Below are 20,118 nucleotides of genomic sequence, written 5' to 3' on the forward strand. Positions count from 1 at the left end.
ACACTTGTTTATTAGTAAAAAATTAAAATGTCTCCTTGCTATATTTGACATACCTGTATTCATAGTCATTACTTTTGCCAGTTCTTTGTGACAGATTTTAGGTGCTTTATTGGCAGCGCCACCCTCACATGTTACATGAACGCGCCACCACCGCATCAGCACCGAAAACGTCTCGGGTTACGACTATAACCCTTGTTCTAGTCAACTTGTTCAGTCGAGAAGGGAACGAGACACTGCATCGTTGAAAACGACTCTTTGGGGACGCTCCCTTAGCGTGCGCCTCTGAAGTGTGAATGAAACTAATCCAATGCTGATTGGTGTTGCGTAATAACGTAACATGTGACGGCATAACTGGATGCATAAAAGTGACGGCACACACACACATTAGCCTCACGATGAAGCAAGCCACTCCCAGGCATTAAGGCGAGACACTACAGGTGAATAGGGTAACATTTTTAACTAGCAGATATCACCATGAATCTTTCCCAGTTGATTACCTACATTAAGATGAGAAAAAAATGTATTACAAGTTTTCTGTAATTTAATGGTTACATATGCAAATTAGCCAATATCTAATTAAATATGCGCTAATTTGCATATATTTAAAAAAACGAAATCTGAGTATTGGATAAAGCCAGGTTAAAAATATTTGTTTCATTGTGTTCACATATTAGATGGGAAAAAAATTACAGAGGGATTTATGGATATCTACTTTTGTTATCCTGTAAATCAGAAAATACTGTCAATAGCCTTACATTTTTTTATTTTCGCCATGTTTTTGGGAATAAAATGTTATATAAGTCAGGCTAGGAATAATATATTTACAAATCCCTCTGTAAATGTCTTCATAATATAACTAGGTTCAAGACTGGAAAGTTTGGTGTATATAGGTGCTACTGAATGAGAGAAAAGTCATTTTGAGAAAACGGGCTTTAACACTAGAACTCCCAAGGCGGTCATTTTGACCGTTTTTAAATTTTACAGTGTAATAACTTTGTTAAAATAAAATAAATGTGGCTGTAGGACTTTTGTAGGCTGCTTTGTACTGACTTTTCCTAAATATGTGTATATTTTATTCTGACACTGTTATTTTGCCAGTCGTCGATATAATTCAGTATACGGATGCCCTGAAGCCTCAGTGGAGCCAGAGCTGCATCCATACACTTGGTGAACGTGCGGGGAGAGAGTGCTAGGCCGAACGGAAGAACCCGATATTGGTATGCTTCACCCCCGAAAGCGAACCTCAGGAACCTCCTGTGACATGGAAGGATGGAGACATGTAGGCGTCTTTTAGATCTATCGTGACAAACCAATCCTCGGATCTGATTTGATTCACGATGATGGGAATAGTGAGCATATTGAACCTGAATCTTCTCAGAGAATGATTCAACTGCCTCAAATCTAAAATCGGCCTCAGCCCGCCATCCTTCTTTGGAACTATAAAGTACCGGCTGTAAAACCCGGACTCACTGTCTGGTAGGGGAACAATTTCTATGGCCCCTTTGACCAGTAGAGTCTGTACTTCTTGTTCCATAACCCGAGCCTGTTCTGGAACCACTGTAATTGATACAACCCCAGCGAACTTGGGGGGTCGTTGACCGAACTGCAGTCTGTACCCATTTTTTATTATATTCAGGACCCACATAGATATATTTGGAAGACGCTGCCATTCTTCTACAAAATCTACTGAGGGAACCAGCCTCTCGAGACTGGCCTCGGGTGTTTTTCGAGCATTGTTCTCGACCTCCTGAAATGGAGGACCGGCAGGAAGAAGTCGAGAAAGATTTCGTGACCATAGTTGGTGCTCTTTTGCAAGCTTTTGGGGCAAACGCCACGGTGTGCGTTCGCTGGAATCGATGCAGCAAGAAGTGTCCAGGACGGCGGGACAACATCTTTTTCCAGAGGGCTCTGCTGTGAGAACAACCCCGATTGCTTCACTATGGGAGGGGCAGCCCTCAGAGGTCCTACTACTTCGGTTAGGACCTCTTTCCCGAAGCCCTCTCCGCCTGAATGACGTCCCTCAGGTCGCCCTTATGGCTAGAGGACTTCGAGTGAGAGCGCTTCCTCTGTTGCCAAGCTCCCGCAGGAGGGGCTCTAGAGGAAACGCTCTCTTTCACTAGTTCACACTTACAAATAAGTCAGATAGAATAAATGCGTATTTGGTGTGCTGTCCGAGGAGAGGGCTCCGGGCTCGGTATTCGGCCCGAACCCAGAGTACTCCCCCCGTATTCCTGGCTGTAAAAGATTGAGCCAAGAGTGAGGAGTCGGGGTGGTGGAGGGATGCTGGAAAACTGTCAAGGAATGTTAGGTGAGTTGACAGAGTGGATATATATATACTTCTTGTCATGTTGATTAGGGTAGACATAATTGTTTGATGACGAGTAGATTGGATTGATTATTTGAACGTGCTCCTCCCGAACTTTGTTTATAAAACATCATTTATGTTCCTGGCAATAGGAGGAGGAGCTAGTTGACGGCTGGAGCTGGCCGCTTGGACCAGCCCTCCTAGACCTGGATTTCGAGCGGCAAGGGAGAAACTGCTGGAATGCCGCTGATTGCGTTTTTGCCTCCTGAAACCTGTCGACGACAGTAGTGACTACGTCGCCGAACAGGCCAGAAGGCGATGGTGGTGCGTCCAGCAGAAAGGATTTATCTTTCTCCTTAATACCCGACAAATTTAGCCACAGATGTCTCTCCGTGGCCACCATAGCTGCCATAGAGCTGCCGATAGCGCGCACCGTCTCTTTAGTGGCCAGGAGAGACAAATCTGTGGCTCTTCTCAATTCTGTGATATCCGCAGGAGTCGGTCCCTCGCCCTCATCCAGGTCTTTAAGGAGGTCAGCCTGGTATGCTTGCAAAATTGCCATTGAGTGCAAACACGAACCAGCCTGACCAGCCACCATATAAGCCCGGCCAACCAGTGCAGAAGTGTCCCTGCACGGTTTGCTGGGCAGCGCCGGGGCTTTAAGCGAAGATGCCGCTTCAGGAGAAAGATAGCTCGCTAAAGCTTCCTCCATTTGCGGCATCTTGCCATATCCCAACTCTTTCGCATCCACCACATTACTATAGAGAGATAAAGTAGGTGATGAGATGCGCGAAGAGTGGGGTTTTTCCCAGGATCTGGAGATCTCTTTATGTAGATCTGGGAAAAACGGCAAACCCTGGCGCTGAGGTTGTGATCTGTGCTGCAGTAATCTCTCATCTAGCTTGCTTCGACAAGGATCATCCTGCTTATTTTGTGGCCAGCTGATGCTGAGTCTGGCCACAGCACGCGTCACAACCTCTACTAGCTCCTCATAAGCGGGAACATGAGCCGGCGAGTGTGACTCATGTTCCTCGCCTTCGATGCTGAGCACATCCACTTCCTCAGAAGCAGATAGCTCGAGCACCGGGCTTCTGCACCGTGAACGGGCGCCACAGAACCTTCAGATGACCCCAAATATTTCCAGACACTACTTTTTAGATGAGTTGGGGTAGAATTTTCCGTTCAGTCTGGCCGTTCTGTGCGTTATCTTCCATTTTCAAAAAAGGGTGGCTTTTGGCTATTATTCGCTTGATTTGGTCATGGGCCTACTCTACAATACGTTTAGAGTGCCCACTACTGGATGAGATGGCAAACAATAAAATAAAAAACAAACGGTCTAATCATAGACTGTAAAAAATGCGCTACACATGGCACTTTAAAAACCGAATAGTTTATTTATAGTTCGATTACGGATATTTCACGTCATGTTCGAATGCATATTCGAATATCGAATAAAAAGTGACAGCCCTATAGCCATGAGTTATGGGGTTCTTTATCTGCTTTCGTTCCCTACAGCATCACAGTACTCAGTGCAAGCCCAATTCATCCCAAACCTCCTCCAGATATAAGTGACTGGGGCCTACTCACACTTTCAGGGCTCCATTCACAGTTTATAGGCAGAACAGCCTCTGCTGTTTGGCACCACTCCAGCTGATACCTGTGTGTCAGGAGATAGATTGGCAGGCTCATCAGTACCTCACGTCAGGCTGCTCTCCCTTCGCTGGCTAAGTGTTTCTCTCAGCGCGAGTACTTTAAAACAGAGGAGGAAAAACGAAAGCAATTTCAGCAGCACTTGGAGAATGCTCGCTTTGCAAGAGAGTCACTCCAGACTCTGGTAAACACTCCAGTGTTGATGATATCAGCCTCTCTGAGTGTTTCCAAAAAAACAGGGTGAATAAATACCGTGGAGGAAAATGTGCAGAACGTAATGTCTCATTTGTAAGCCTTCCTTTGTTGCAATGACTGTCAAGCTCTGATGCTCAAACTGGAGAGAGCAACATGGGTCATTAATGAGGAACATTAACATGCACTGGTACTCAGGATGTCAAGTGGACACATCTTTTTGCAATGCTGGCTTTGTGGATTTGATGTGTTGTATATATTGTACACATACATTTTATTACACCAACAACAAACTTTTTTTTCTGAGGAACACAAAAGCAAATATTTTGAACAAAGTTCACTTAACTGTTTTTTTCCACAAAAAAATAAATAAATAATAATAATAATTTGGTATAGGCCTACTTCTGTATTCTGAAGAACATAAAAGTCATACATTTTTTAAACAACCTGAGGGTACATTCTAATGACAAAATTTTAATTTTGGGATGAACCGTTCCTTGAAAGAAGGGAAAAACTGTTAGTTGAAAGAAACCCAATTTAGGTTGTTTTGCATCCCATGGCTCAATCAAACATGAGCAAACCCAACCAAGGGCTATTTTCACCTAGCATGTTGGGTTTAGCATGTTGACGCATTTAGCTGACTGACATCTCATCCCTGTTTATTGCGTTGCGTAAAATACTTACTTAGAAATACTTAGAAAATTTTGATTTCTCTGATCTACATATGTGCATTTTAAGATGTTTTGAAGGCCAAAAAAATTGGATACCAATAGCTTTAAAACCATGTTTATTTTTCTCACCTCATCAGCGTCACACTCTTTTTCTCTTTGTTTTTATCTTGCTCTGTCTTTTCCCCTCCTAAAGCTGAGCTTTGACTGATATAGGCTTTTCATTTTTGTCTGTGAGTGAAGAAAGTAAACATAGGGTCGACTGATAGGTTGATTTATGAATCATTTTCTCAGACAAAGCTACCAGGAAAGCTAGGTAACTAAGTTTATTAAATTCATTCACAATATGTACACATTCATTATTGATCTAGGCCTAATACATGGCTGTAGACAGGGCTTTATAATCAAAGAGGTCATAAATTTAAGGTTGTTATGGGGTTAAACATTTTTATTTCTCTGATATGTGCATTTCAAGATGTTTGAAGGCCAAAAAAGGATAAGAAATAGATTTAACCTGCTCTCTCCTCATCTCCATCACTCTGTCTTTTTCTCTCAGTCTCCTGATCTTGCCCTGTCTCTTCCCCTCCTAAAGCTGAACTTTTTTAATTTACTGAAGGCTACAAATTGTATTATATTAATTCTCAACATGTACACATGCATTATTAATCTTGTGCCTATGAAAACGGCTTTGTTAATGTTTCTTGCCCCCCACAATGACATAATTACACGTTATATAGGCCTATTTTCAGCTCAAAATGGCGAAATTAGACAAAAGTTATTTTTGTCATTCGTTTAACATTTATGACCTAAAAAACTGTCAAATATAAAATGTTTAGTTTAGCTACTTACATCTTCTTAACTCGCACTTGACCGCAAACTGAAGTGTCAGTCGTGCTGCTAAAATTCGCGCTCAGCAGCTTCTGTGAACATAAAGCCCGCCTACCTTGATTTGATTGGTCATCTCAAATATTCTGACATTGACGAGCAGTGAAAGACCAATGAGGCTCAGATGAACACACACACACACCCTATCCTCTGTTTCTGACGTGCGCTCTGCTTGGCGCTGCTACGGATTGAAGATGAAGAACACTCTGAATCTGATTATAACAAGACTGAAGCGAACACGAATTTGTGTAGCCTACACTTAATAACAAATGTTTAGGGGGGCTAGGCAGAAGTTTAAAAAGGGCCTAGTGACGCCTATGGTTCTCACTCTGCGTGTGTTTCGCGCTGGATGACGGTCGTGCTGAGCGGTGCAGGTACAGAGGAGAAGTAGAAGAAGAGAAGAGGATGACACCATTTGCTAAGCGGGGATGTTTTCATTTTCATCCTTAACACATACATTTTAAACCACAAACTACGGAGTATGTTTTGGACATTATTTAACCTTGTCAAAGACGAACAAATTTTTTTGAATAATAACATTTCTTACTCCAAGTTTTAGGGGTGCTGAGCTCCTTTTTAGGGGTGCTTCAGCACCCCTAAAAAGGGGCTAGCCTCGCCCATGCCGCACAGTAAAGACTTTATAGATTAAATAAAATGTATACAAACCTTTATTTCACAGAGGACATGCACCAATTTTGCGGCACAGAGAACCGCTCTCTCCTGAAGATGATACAAAAAGCTCTGTAACTCAACAGCTGTGTTCTAGTAACTCTGCCGCTGGCTTGTTATGTTGGAGGGTGGGGGAGGAGTGTATTGTTCCAACTGTCAGTGAGATTGACCCAGCCACAACACAAAACATACCCAACAATGAAAAAAATAAAATAAATAACCCAAAGACTTACCCTCAACCAAGCATTTGGGTTGAAATAATAGCCCATCATTGACAGTGAAACCTCAGAAGAGGTCTGTCTCTCGCTGGAGGCAGAATACTTCCACTGAGTGTTTTAGAGGAGTAATACGATATAAGAGGTGATGTAAATGACTCTTTATTTGCCACTTCCAGCCTGAATGCTTGTGCAATTCAGTTGTTTATTGTTACTGGTTAACACAGCAGTTAGCTTTACAAGCAATGAAATATTGTCAATATTGTGTATTACATTACAAATGATGATAATGGCCCTACACAGATATTAGTTCCAAGAAGCATAAAAGAAAATGTGGAAAAATGACTATTCCCAGTTATATTTTGCACACACCATTAAGTGGATCTTTAAGTAAATATGTATGCATTGTGGAATCACGCCGTTTGCCAAATTCTGACTGGGAGAGTCAAATCTGTTAATGAAAGTGAAAATCAATATGGATATCAGGCATTACAAGTATACTCACTGGAAATGAAGCATAACATTCCCTGATGCTGTCTAAGGATACAGTTTTTGTATTCAAAAGGAAGTACCATATTGGCTAGAATGTGAACAATTTGAATATAAGCCTGTGAAGACTGTATACTGCAGGCAATAATTAAATAATATGAGCACTGTTTTATTGAATACCAGCTTGGCTGTGATGCACGAGGCCATGCAGTATGTAAAAGTTTTTGATGTCGCCAAGCAACACAGACTGACAGCTTGTTTGGAATGCTGCAAACACAGACAAATGGAGTGAGACAAACAATGAAGCATCACAGTAATGTACTAAATATCAGAACTGTTGGTTGACCACATGTCCATTCAGGACAGTTTTAAGCTGTTCCAACATATATATATATATATATATATATATATATATATTTTTTTTTTTTTTTTTAAATGGGCTGAATGAAAAAAAGTAAGTCTCTGCTTTCTGATTATACAATTATGTTCCCAACCTTTCAGCTGTTAAAATAGTGGCTGTCATAGTGGCTGAAATAAATAAATAAATAAATAAATAATCAAAATAATCTGACTTTTTTAGACACAATATAGACATCAATAATATAGATTTAATATTTAATATCTCATGCATATTTTTCAACACCTTTAAATGTAATGAAATGACAGTGCACTACCCTACATCATGACAAAGCATACGACCACATCATGGAATGTGTCCGATTTAAACCTCTATGATCATAAATGATCAAAGTCAAATGAGTTCATTTCACTCAAGTATTACTCATTGCACTTAATAGAAAAGTTATGTGAACATAATTATTAATTATATAAACTGAATGAACTAACAGACAACTAGTCGTCGAGTCGAGTCTGTTCACACTGCGCTGTTTTTTTTGAGAATGCTGTTGTGAGTCATGAAAATGTACAGGTGTTACACTCCTGTAAATAACTGAACTGTGTATGAACGTAACTGTATAAGGATTCAAATACATGACTGACAAACGAATTACGCTGCTGTGTGAATATGGCCTGACTCTAGCAGGGTCCTCTTTTTTTCTTTTTTCTTTGAATGTACTAACTAAATAGTACAAATAATAAAAATACTAAATAGTAAAAAAAAAAAGAAGAAGACCCTGCTAGAGTCGTCATATTCACCCAGAGTGGCACTGTTCTCTATGGGACACCACACTGCTCTGTCAGACGTGCGTTCCACCTCGCTGCCCGGCCTGCCATGGTTGGATTAACCATATGGGCATTTGGGCATGTGTTCAGGGGCACCATGTCCAGGGTATGACTATGACCACATTTGGGAGGGCATAAATGGCCACATATGGGGTTGTATAGTTTCTAAAATCCCCTGCATGTGCTACATGTTTCTTGCTAATTTTGTATTTATTATTTCTATTGTCTCCACATTCATATTGAAGCAAATGATAGTATAAAGGTAAATTTCACCTCATAAATTTAAGTTCATGCATTCAAAACCATGTTTCTCTGTTTTCAAAACCATTTTCAAAACCAAGTCAAATTATTTTTCTTTCTGTCATACCAAATTGTTGTTCAAATATTTGTGCTCTGCAAAGCTATGTAAAAAGCCCGATGACAAAAGATGACTACTGAGGCCAATTTTATAAACAAACAAATGTTGAGCAAAATCTGTGGATAAGTGAAGCTATTGCTTCAGAAACAATCCTTGACAGTGCTAATGCACTCAGAGAGAAACGCCGGCTCATTTTTTACCACCTCATCTCCATATTTAGAAACCTTTTATGCCCGGCTAGGTTGTCTGCTACTCCCAGACTGAATAATGTGTAGGAGTGGTAAATTGGCTTTCCGGGTAAAACCTTTTTCACTAGGTATGTTCTTTTTTCTAGCTGGGAAAGCTATACCAGTAATGTCTGTTCAAATACAGACCAATGCTGTATTTTTTAGTTCAAGTGTGTCAGTTAAGAAATTGTACTGAGCAGAATTCAGTTTGTTATGAAACTGAATGAACATACTGATAGAGAGTTCAGAATTCAGTTTGTTATGAAACTGAATGAACATACTGATGGAGAGGCATCATAACCTAGAACATGTCAATGTCATGAAACATTTTAATATGATCATATATATAGGAATCTCTGTGTTATCTCTTAGGTTCAGTAACCTAAGGTTAAGCTATTAATATGGAATGTATGTGCTCATAAACACATTTGGCCAGATGAGATGTCCTTTTTGGCTTGCTTAGTTGGAGTTTAAAAGATACTTAATATTAAGTAATATTATTGATTCACTTAGACTGCACTGGCACTATTGGATTAGAATAAAACTCAAATCTAATTGAGCTGGATGATGACACCACTGTTTTCTGTAGATCTAGCTGCCTTATAGACAATTTGATTGACACATTTTGCAACATTGACACTGTTATTGAACTGACTTGAGCTGAATAACAACACTATTGTCTTTGGTAGAGCTGCTTTACAGTGGAATTTGTCTCATATATGATGAAGTTTGCATTTGATGGTTATGTTCCTGTTTATTAGTATGAAGCTGATTTGAAACAATCAATTAGCGCCATATAAATAAAGGTGATTTCAATTACTCTATAACACAGCAATGTTAAAGCACACATAAAAAGCTTTTTGCTTCTAAATTGTCGGGCAAATACTGATGTTTTCTTTTTAATTCTCGTTTTAGGGATCCAAATCAACCAGTTCCACAGGACACCAAATTCATCCACACAAAGCCTAACCGTTTCGAGGAAGTGGCCTGGTCTAAATACAACCCCAAAGACCAGCTCTACTTACACATTGGGCTGAAGCCAAGGGTGAGAGATCACTATCGCGCAACTAAGGTTGCTTTCTGGTTAGAGCTGGTACCTCATCTTCATAACATCAATGAACTTTTTCAATATGTCTCGACCACGACTAAGATACCTCCTCAGGATACTACACCATTCCCATACACTAAGAGACTAGGTAAAACATGGCCGTCCACCACTCGTCATCCTGGTGTTCCTCCCGCCAACACCAAACAAACTACAGACCAGCGTAAAGGCAATGATCTGGGTGACGACTCAGCGGTGGTTATCGAGACTAAGCGAGATTACTCTACTGAGCTCAGTGTGACCATCGCGGTGGGTGCATCTCTCCTCTTCCTCAACATTCTGGCCTTTGCAGCACTTTACTACAAGAAGGATAAGCGTCGTCACGAATCCAACCGACGAGGGCCTAGCCCACAGAGGAACTCTGCTCCGGCTAATGTGGTGGCTAACACTAATGACATAGCACATTTGCAGAGCGAAGAGCTGATGTCACTTCAGATGAAACAGCAGCAGCTGGAACATGAGCACCATCATGAGTGCGATTCACTACAGGCCCACGATACTCTTCGTCTCACCTGCCCGGCCGATTATACGCTTACTCTGCGACGTTCGCCCGATGACATCCCGCTGATGACGCCAAGTACCATAACAATGATTCCTAACACTCTGGCCGGAATGCAGTCCCTGCACAATTTCAACACTTTTGGAGGTAGTCAGAACAGTACCAACCTACCCCATGGGCACTCCACCACCAGGGTATAGCTTCTGAAAGATCCTTTTCAGTACTAATGGACATGGTCTGCTAAGGCATTGGTGGTTAAGGACCTTTGTTTGTCATGGCAAACTGTGCTGACTTTGTTCCACTTTGAGACTTATCATGGTGGATGAGATGTTATTTTCCTATGAAGCCTTCTTGCAGAATATATCAAAGTCAAAAATGACCTACTTGCGAAAAAAAATGAATGTTACTAAAGTAATACTTTATTTGGAGCCAAGCTTGTTAAAGGCAGGGGACTTTACACCAAAAGACAAGAACTCTTTCTGAAGGACTTTTTTGCTTGCATAGACAATATACACACAAACGACAGAGGTTAAAGGATCTAACAAAGCTTTGTATGTGCCATAACATGTGTCATATACCAAGAGCAACAATGAGAGCAATGTTATTATGCGAGAATTATATTTCAGACAAACACATTAATATTATTTTCTGAGAGTGTCACATACCGAACATGTGGACTGATCTCAAAAATCCCAGCCTGAAATGTAATAATGACAAAATTTGTAAAAGTGACAACATGTAAATACTTGTGAGTCAAATACAAATATTAAAAGAATTACAAAAGCTTTTATTGTTGTTTAGTTTAAAATATGACTATTAATGAGCTTACGCTTTCGTTAAGGTGCGTGTAAATAAATCAGTCATTATCTTTTCTTTTTCTTTTTGAAATCATGTCTGTGCTAAACAGCCTTTACACCTGAAAAAGAAATAAAAGAGAGGACAGCATTCTTATTCCAAAGCCTCTAAATATCCATTTCAGTCATTTGAGTGTTCCTTTGTCCCGATGTTTGACGAATATTGCATGTTTGACTGCTACTTTACATTTGATAACCCCATACCGTGACCCCATACAGATGTTAAAAATGAAAGACTGCATCTAATTACATTACAGAGCTGGGTGAATTTGCCTATTTAAGCTGTTCAGAGACTGGTTGTAATGTAATGTATTTTTTTTTTATCATTTGGGGGTGTGATGAAGGAGGGTGGATGTAAATCGAGCAACTTTTACCCACATCCCACATGCATTTGTTTTACTGCATAAATCTCTTTTTTTTTTCTTTTTTTTTTATTATTATTATTCTGTATCATCACTGCCTGAGCTTCAGATGTGACCAGCATTGTATAATTAAAAATATCTATAAATAAATAACACAGGCAGTGGATTTGGGTATCTATATTAGTTGGATATGTTTGTAAAGAAGTATGTGTTAGATATTTCTATTCGTAAAATGCTAGCAATATGTAAAGTATTGTGCCAGGCTTGTGATATTTTGGGTCAAAACACAAGTGAATGAGTGTACATAAAAATAATTATGATTACTATAAATAAATACAAAAAATAAAAAAATAACCCTGATATTTTTCAGTTCTGCATCCTATAACAACGATGTTGAAAGCGCAGGAAAGAATTTAAAAATAAATGAATAAATTAGTTCATAAAGTTACATTTGTATATTATATCAGTTCATGATACATGTTAACCCTTGGTTCTTGAACTGTCAGTACAAGGGTCAAATGTAGGATTCTAAATAATAGTTTGTCTTATATTGTTTGCAGTTTTTGCCTTAAGTGATAGATATTTCTGGCTGGCCACCTGTATAAAATTTTTCTGCCGCATTTTTAATAAAATATCACAGTATTTTCTAAAAACGTGTCTTCAGATTTATTTGACTTTGCACCCAGGAAGATGATAACAATGTGAAGCTGTTTCCTTTCACAATAATCACACATTTTAGCTTTAGTAAAAAATGTATTCCATTTTAAATGCAAAATATACTTGCCTTCTTATAATTGATAAGCCCATTCAAATTATATCCTACTCTATTTTGTGGTTTAAATTACAGCTTGTGGTTAACTTGATATTTACAATTCTAAAGGCTATAGCACTTCGATTTTTATTATTATTATTTTTTTAATCCCAGTGCACAACTTGTTAATTTTAGATGATCAATATTTGAAAATGATTCTTTTTTGTGGTTGTTATAAGATAAACTGATGACTTCTGTTCTTTGAAAAGTTCAAAATAATGTCAAGCAAATCCGAATCAATTAGACAGCAATAGGGGGGAGAAAACTCACTCATGCTAACCCTTGCTTTCTTAATCTTCCCTCCTATCATATTCTCATTTAAAAAGTAAAGCCTTTCAATGAGACATAGGTCCTGTGTAATCTTGTCTTACCAAACATCCCACACGAAACAAAATCATATTCTTTAGCCATTTGCTCCTATATCAAACTATGACAGCTGAGAACAAATAAACAAACGTGAATGCCTGTTATTCAATTTCCATTCCCCCTATCCGTCTCGACAAGTGATGTGAACAATATTTCTCATTAACATTCTATGAATATACAAACAGCTCTGCTGTTCTTGTCCCCTGTCCTTCAGCTTCTGTCAAGTCTTATTTTTTTTCATCTAGAAGTTGTCTTAGTTTTGAATAACATTGCTAGATGCACAACGACTTTTAAACGACTGATCAGCTGTGCTGCCCATAGTCCACACATATTTTTTCCTACTGCAAGTTCATCTGTTCATGTGCCAGAGCAATCCTCATTTTCCAATTTGCACTTCCTTTTGTTCAACAGCCAACTCAGTTTTTGAGATAAGGAGGGATTTAGAACGACATGAATTGGTAGAGCCTTCCATTTTCCTTTAACATTTCTGAATGTATTGTGGCTGAAAGCTAAATATGATATTGGAGTATTAAGTGTGTAGCATAGTAAAGGAAAACGGAATAGTGCTACATCAGAAGTGTCTTAGTTGCATCACCTGTCAATATGGAATAACCATCACAGGTGCTTTTAGAGCAGGGGTGGGCAACTCTGGCCCTCAAGAACCACTTTCCTTCAGAGTTTAGCTCCAGCGCTAATCAAACACACCTGACCAAGCTAATCAAGTTCTTCAGGATTACTAGGCTGTGTATAACTCCACTTTTAGACATACATTCACAAACTTCCCTAACCACTTCCCCTCGGGGGAATCCCTACCGCCATTTTGAAGTGCATTCAACTTAGTCAAGTGGATGAGGGAAGTTTATTTGGACATATCCTCGACCCCTCAATTTTGACATTGAGACTATTAAACATGAAGACTTCAGACAGATCCATAGACCACAATGCACCATGATTGTGATATCACAGCAAATTGCGTTTAATTTAGGCCCGACCCCACACAATCAAGTGTATGATATTGTAGTTATTTGGTATTTAACTGCATTTAATACTTGTAGCTACCTTAAGCCACCTTAAGTTATAGTTTATTGTATTGTTATATATTTTAGTGTATTTTTTGTGTATTTTTTTATATAAATGTGTATTTGATAGTTAATATAAATGTTTTAAATATATTAAATATTTGTTAATATTAAATTTTTAACATCCTTAGCATACATACAGGGTGCACGAAACAAATTCATAACGACAAAAGAAACTAAATAACAAATCAGCTCCATAGCAGATTCCAAGTTATCAAGGTCTTAGTTTGTTCCATTTAAAGGTGACCTAAGTAACTTTTTTATCTTAACCGAACAGCTTCGGAGTCATTGGAATGGTTATATGACTGTTTTCGGGTTGAATGGTGGTCTTCTCGCACCCCTCGAGCACCTGTGAGACGAAAAACCACCCTTGCAACTTTGGGCCGGCAGCATCAGGAAGTATCGCGTGATATCAGGTCTCGCGATGTAACAAACTGCTTTACGGCACTGCACACATATACTATCTAAACATTTATATGCTAGCCTTCTGTGTATTATACATACCTCAGTGGACATGGCTCCGTGCGTTCGCCGGGTTCTTTGAAAACAAATACACATGACCAGCGGGAGAAGATGGGACGAGCCAACGAGTTTTAACGACAGTGTTGTCAAATATCTATTCCGAAGCTGTAGGGGGAGCTCTATAGAGAAACCCACGAGCAAAAAGCGAGAAAACAGCGAAGAAGTCGGCAAAGCTGCATAATGCAGCTTTAAACACATTTCAAGGGTTCCACCAGTAGTGGGCACTCATGCAATGTAAGCAGTGATGTACATCCCAGTGAACGAGAAGGAGGGAAGTTAGTGAGGGAACGGCACACAATATTGGACTCAAACGCAGCCTAGCAGATCTACAGGCAGACGAGCTTGATCAGGGTTGGGTAAAGTGAATCTCAAGGGCCAGAGTTCCCCAGCCCTGCTTTAGAGTGGATTTCAAGAAGTGAACAGTTGTTGTTGTTGTTGTTTAAATTCCCCCTTTCTCTGATTAATTTAAAATGTGGAAAACCAGAGGGTAACCATCTAATAATTGAATTACCCCAAATATCACCAGTTCCCTTTCGTCCTGGGAACTCCGACGTGTCGTCGGGGGAGTTCCCTGACGAATTGGGATCACGCTAGGGAGCCAATTGCCAATTGAATTAAAACAAGCCAATGGACATTGGCATGCAAGATTTGCATTCCGCAGCCCGCCTACCAGCGCGGGTATAAATCAATATCAATGCTTTTTGCTTCGGAGCCATCCAGTGTCTCTAGTGCGAGCTGCTGTTTTCTGCCGAAGATTTTCACTTAAAACAAGCCTTCAGGAAAAGAAGTTGTCATCTCTCGTGCTGGTGTGACGGCGCTTCAGCGATCATCGCTTCCCCGCTGCTGGCCGAGTTTTTCTCTTTAAAAAAGAGCCGTTTTCACGGCTGGTAAACGGGTGAGTGCGCACGCGGGCTTGCAGTTTCCCCGTCGTGTCTGCTGCGGTGGTCCCTCGGTGCTTCGGCACATACAGAGTACTTCTTTCTAAAAGAGCTTGCGGGTGTTTCGCGTCCTTTTCAGGATGTCGTCTCACCCGTGCGTTTCTGGATGCGGTCGACTTCTCCCTCAGGAAGATGGTCACAAACACTGCCTCTCGTGTTTGGGCTTAGGGCACGCTGAGGCAGCGTTTGTGAACGAGTTATGTTCTCATTGCGGGAACATGACTCTGGCGATGCTGCGTTCGAGACTGAGAACCTTGAAACATGGGGGAGATCCTCACGGGTTTCTCACTCCTCTAGTAGCTCCGACCAGATGTCGATCGCGGCATCGGAGGAAGAGCGGTCATCTTCTGGTGATGACTCAGCGGGACTACCCCCTTCGGGTGTGGTGGCTTCGGCTGAGCCGGATCCGGAAATGGCCGCTATGCACCGCTCCCATTCCCCTCTCCCCAGCTTGCGGATAACAGTAACGCAGCCTCGGCTGCGTCGCTCCGGTCTGCAGCTGGGCCCGGAGGTGCAGAGACTAGGACACGAGGAGTCAGGGCCTCGTTCCTCGTCTCTCCCCCTCCCCCTCCCCTAGGCACCGGACAGCCCGCAGCAGAAGGAACACGGGCCTTCTCTGCCGTCTGCCCCCCGGTGGAAGCAGGTTGGTGTCGAGTTCCACGCCCAGACCCGCTCTCGGTCTCTACAATGCCACCAGAGCCGGGTCCCTGTCTTCCACCTCGCTGCCCCTCCGCGGGTACGCCGGTGGTTCGGGTGGGCTTGTTGGGACGGTATCTGTAAGCCTGGCTAGCTCTTCCGGGTCCGTCCCGATGGCTCATCCGCACCAAGTCAGGGACATCCCAAGTTCAGGGACATCCACTTCACCCGTGTGCGGTCGGTGGACGCCCCTGTCTTACGGAAAGAGATCGATGTCCTGCTGGCGAAGGACGCGATCGAGCCGGTCCCTCCTGCCGAGATGAGGTCCGGGTTTTACAACCCCTACTTCATTGTACCCAAGAAAGGCGGTGGGTTACGGCCAATCCTGGACCTGCGAGTTTTGAATAGGGCCCTGCACAAACTCCCGTTCAAAATGCTCACGCAGAAGCGCATTTTCGAATGCATCCGTCCCCAGGATTGGTTTGCAGCGATCGACCTGAAGGACGCGTACTTTCACGTCTCGATTCTTCCTCAACACAGACCGTTTCTACGGTTTGCTTTCGAGGGTCGAGCGTATCAGTACAAAGTCCTTCCCTTCGGGCTGGCCCTGTCGCCCCGTGTCTTCACGAAAGTCGCGGAGGCGGCCATTGTTCCCATGAGAGGTGTTCGCATTCTCAACTATCTCGACGACTGGCTCATTCTAGCTCACTCGCGAGATGCGTTGTGCGATCACAGGGACATGGTGCTTCGGCACCTCAGCCGGTTGGGGCTTCAGGTCAACTGGGACAAGAGCAAACTCTGCCCCGTGCAGAGGATCTCTTATCTCGGTATGGAACTGGACTCGGTCGCCCGGACTGCGCACCTCACGGAGGAACGCATCCAGTCAGTGCTCACCTGCCTCAGGTCCTTTCGAGGCAGGACAGCGGTTCCACTGAAACAATTTCAGAGGCTCCTGGGGCATATGGCAGCCGCAGTAACACCGCTCGGCCTGTTACATATGAGACCGCTTCAGTGCTGGCTTCACGAGCGAGTCCCAAGGTGGGCGTGGCAGAGCGGCACGTTCCGGGTCAAAGTGACCCCACACTGTCGCCAAACCTTATCCACATGGTCGGATCCTGCGTTTCTTCGGGCCGGAGTGCCCTTAGTCCAGGTTTCCAGGCATGCTGTGGTTTTTACAGATGCCTCTGCCATGGGGTGGGGGGCCACGTACAAAGGGCATGCAGTCTCGGGTCTGTGGACGGGGCCCCAGTTGCATTGGCACATCAACTGCCTAGAGTTGCAAGCAGTACGCCTAGCCTTGTGTCGCCTCAAGGGGTTTCTCAGACACAAGCACGTACTGGTCCGTACGGACAGCACTGCAACCGTTGCGTACATCAACCATCAAGGTGGTCTACGCTCGTCGTATGTCGCGACTCGCCTCCCACCTCCTCCTATGGAGTCAGAAGCATCTAAGGGGGCTTCGTGCAATTCATGTTCCAGGGGCGCTCAACCGTGTGGCAGACGAGCTTTCATGGCAGCCTCCCCTGCCAGGAGAATGGCGACTCCATCCCCAGGCGGTCCAGCTGATTTGGAGTGTCTTCGGAGTCGCACAGGTAGACCTGTTTGCCTCTCCAGACACGACCCATTGCCAGTGGTTTTACTCCCTGACCGAGGGGACCCTTGGCACAGACGCCCTGGCTCACAGCTGGCCCCGGGACCTGCGCAAGTATGCGTTTCCCCCAGTGAGCCTTCTTGCACAGACCCTGTGCAAGGTCAGGGAGGACGATGAGCAGGTCCTTCTAGTGGCGCCGTATTGGCCCACCAGGACTTGGTTCGCAGAACTCATGCTCCTCGCGACAGCCCCTCCTTGGCCGATTTCTCTGAGGAAGGACCTCAGAGGACCCCCTCTACGAGGCGCCTCTATGCGTTGAAGTGGAACCTGTTCGTCGATTGGTGTTCCTCCCATCAGGAGGACCCCCGAACTTGCCTGGTCAGAGTCGTGCTTTTCTTCCTGCAAGATGGGTTGGAGCGAAGGCTGTCTCCCTCCACCCTCAGTGTATGTCGCTGCAATAGCCGCGCATCACAATGCAGCAGAAGGTAAGTCTTTGGGGAAGCACGACCTGATCATCAAATTCCTTAAGGGTGCTAGGAGGTTAAATCCACCTCGTGTTTTGCACTCTGTACCCTCTTGGGACCGAGCTCTGGTACTTAGAGCTCTGCTCATCGTCCCTTTGAGCCTTTGTTGACAGTAGAGCTTAATATCCTGTCCATTAAGACAGCGCTCCTGTTAGCATTGGCCTCTTTCAAGAGGGTCGGGGATCTGCAGGCATTTTCGGTCAACGAATCGTGCCTAGAGTTCGGGCCGGGCCTTTCTCACGTTGTATTGAGACCCCGGCTCGGATATGTGCCCAAGGTTCCTACCACTCCCTTCGCGGATCAGGTAGTGAACCTGCAAGCGCTGCCCCAGGAGGCAGACCCAGCCCTAGCTTTTCTCTGTCCTGTCCGCGCCCTGCGGGTTTATATTGACAGAACGCAAAGCTTCAGGACCTCAGATCAGCTCTTTGTCTGTTACGGAGGCCAGCAGAAGGGGAAGGCTGTCTCCAAGCAGAGGTTAGCCCACTGGTTAGTGGATGCTATCACCCGAGCATATGAGTCTCTGGGTGAGCCTTGTCCTCCCAGGTTGCGCGCTCACTCTACTAGAGGTGTTGCCGCTTCCTGGGCTTTGGCTCAAGGCGCCTCACTGACAGACATCTGTAGAGCTGTGGGCTGGGCGACACCGAACACGTTCGCTAGATTCTATAGCCTACGTGTGGAACCTGTTTCCTCCCGAGTACTCGCTACGGCCAGTGGTGCGAGGGAATAGGTTGTGTCGGCTTGCTACGCCACTCCGCCTCTCGGCCGGATACGTGCGTTCTTTGCTCCGTATGGCGCCCAACGTCGGTGAGCCTTGTGAGGGCGTGGCGGACCACCCGGCACCAGGTCTGCTACCTCTAGTAGTGAGTTGCTAGTAGACTGGGTGTTTTTCCCAGTGGTCTCTACGGTGACCCATGATGCCACGTGCAGTTCAGCCGTGTCTTCCCCTTGACGGACTCGTTCTGTCGTCCCTGTTGAGTGCGCTCCCACTTCCCTCGGATTGGGACCACCTCAGGGACTGCCATATGTTTCACTATCCCTCTGGGCTAGTACATATGTGTATTCCAGGCCTTCCTTAGGCAGGCTGGGGCTTCCGCAGCATTCCCTCCCCTTTATTTTTAGGGTTAGGGTACGCTTTCCCAGTGTTATCCAATATCCACTCAGCCGGTCTTGCGGAACAGCAGTGTGATCAAAGAGTATAGAAGCCCAAGAGGCGAAACTCTGTTGTGTTATGGGTAACAGTCTGTAGATGGCGCTGCGGAGGCGCGTCCGCCATTATGGACTGAAAGCTGCTGAAATCGTTAGCGCCAGTCAATGGCAAAATCCATTTTAGTATGTGTTTATAGTTCATATGTGCACTTGCTAGATTGCACATCTTTTTTGTACCTTTCCGCCTGTAATAGGACATTCATAGATTGTTTTTTTCTTGCCATTGAAACGTTCACTGTGTGCACTTTCACTGAAGATGTTGAAAAAACAAGTTGTTAATATTTTTTGTGATATTCTATGTAAAATATTAACTGTTAGAAATGTTCATTTATAATTTATAATTTTTTTAAATCATATATATGGTGATGTTCACTAATTTCAAAATCAACATTGAATACATATCTTATTACTTATATCTAATTACTGTGTGTCTGCCTATAGCCTAGCCCTAGCCTATATTATTTCATGAATTTCTGTTAGTCATATAACAAGGAAAATGCATAATAGAACATAAATATTGATAGATTCAAGTTTTGCAGTAATTTTATAATTGTATCTTTGCAAACCGTATAGGCTAATGAAGCCGATTCAGTGGGGGACATACCCTTACTAAAAAGTACTATAGGAATCTTATAGTATTTTGGGACAAATTATTATAGTAATCTTATAGGAATACTATAGTAATTTGGGACATACTACAGAAGTACGATAAGACTACTATATAAATACTATAGCAGCTTTAAAATATTATAGAGGTATTACAGAACATCACAGAAGTATGTTAT

At 43.0% G+C, this 20,118-nt stretch overlaps 1 protein-coding gene across 2 annotated transcripts in view; it reads left to right on the forward strand.

Moving 5' to 3' along the window:
* The window catches only part of nlgn4xa (neuroligin 4 X-linked a), a 121,076-nt gene extending 108,784 nt beyond the window's left edge, over positions 1-12,292 (forward strand). For both annotated transcript variants that reach the window (XM_084401746.1, XM_084401745.1), the window contains one exon: positions 9,756-12,292. In XM_084401746.1, coding sequence (XP_084257872.1) covers positions 9,756-10,644 — 889 coding nt within the window. In that variant the 3' untranslated portion in view covers positions 10,645-12,292. The remainder of the gene's footprint in view (positions 1-9,755) is intronic.
* Positions 12,293-20,118: the final 7,826 nt, after the last annotated feature.

Source organism: Rutilus rutilus (genome assembly GCF_951802725.1).
Source record: "Rutilus rutilus genome assembly, chromosome: 2".
Classification (NCBI taxonomy): Eukaryota; Metazoa; Chordata; class Actinopteri; order Cypriniformes; family Leuciscidae; genus Rutilus; species Rutilus rutilus.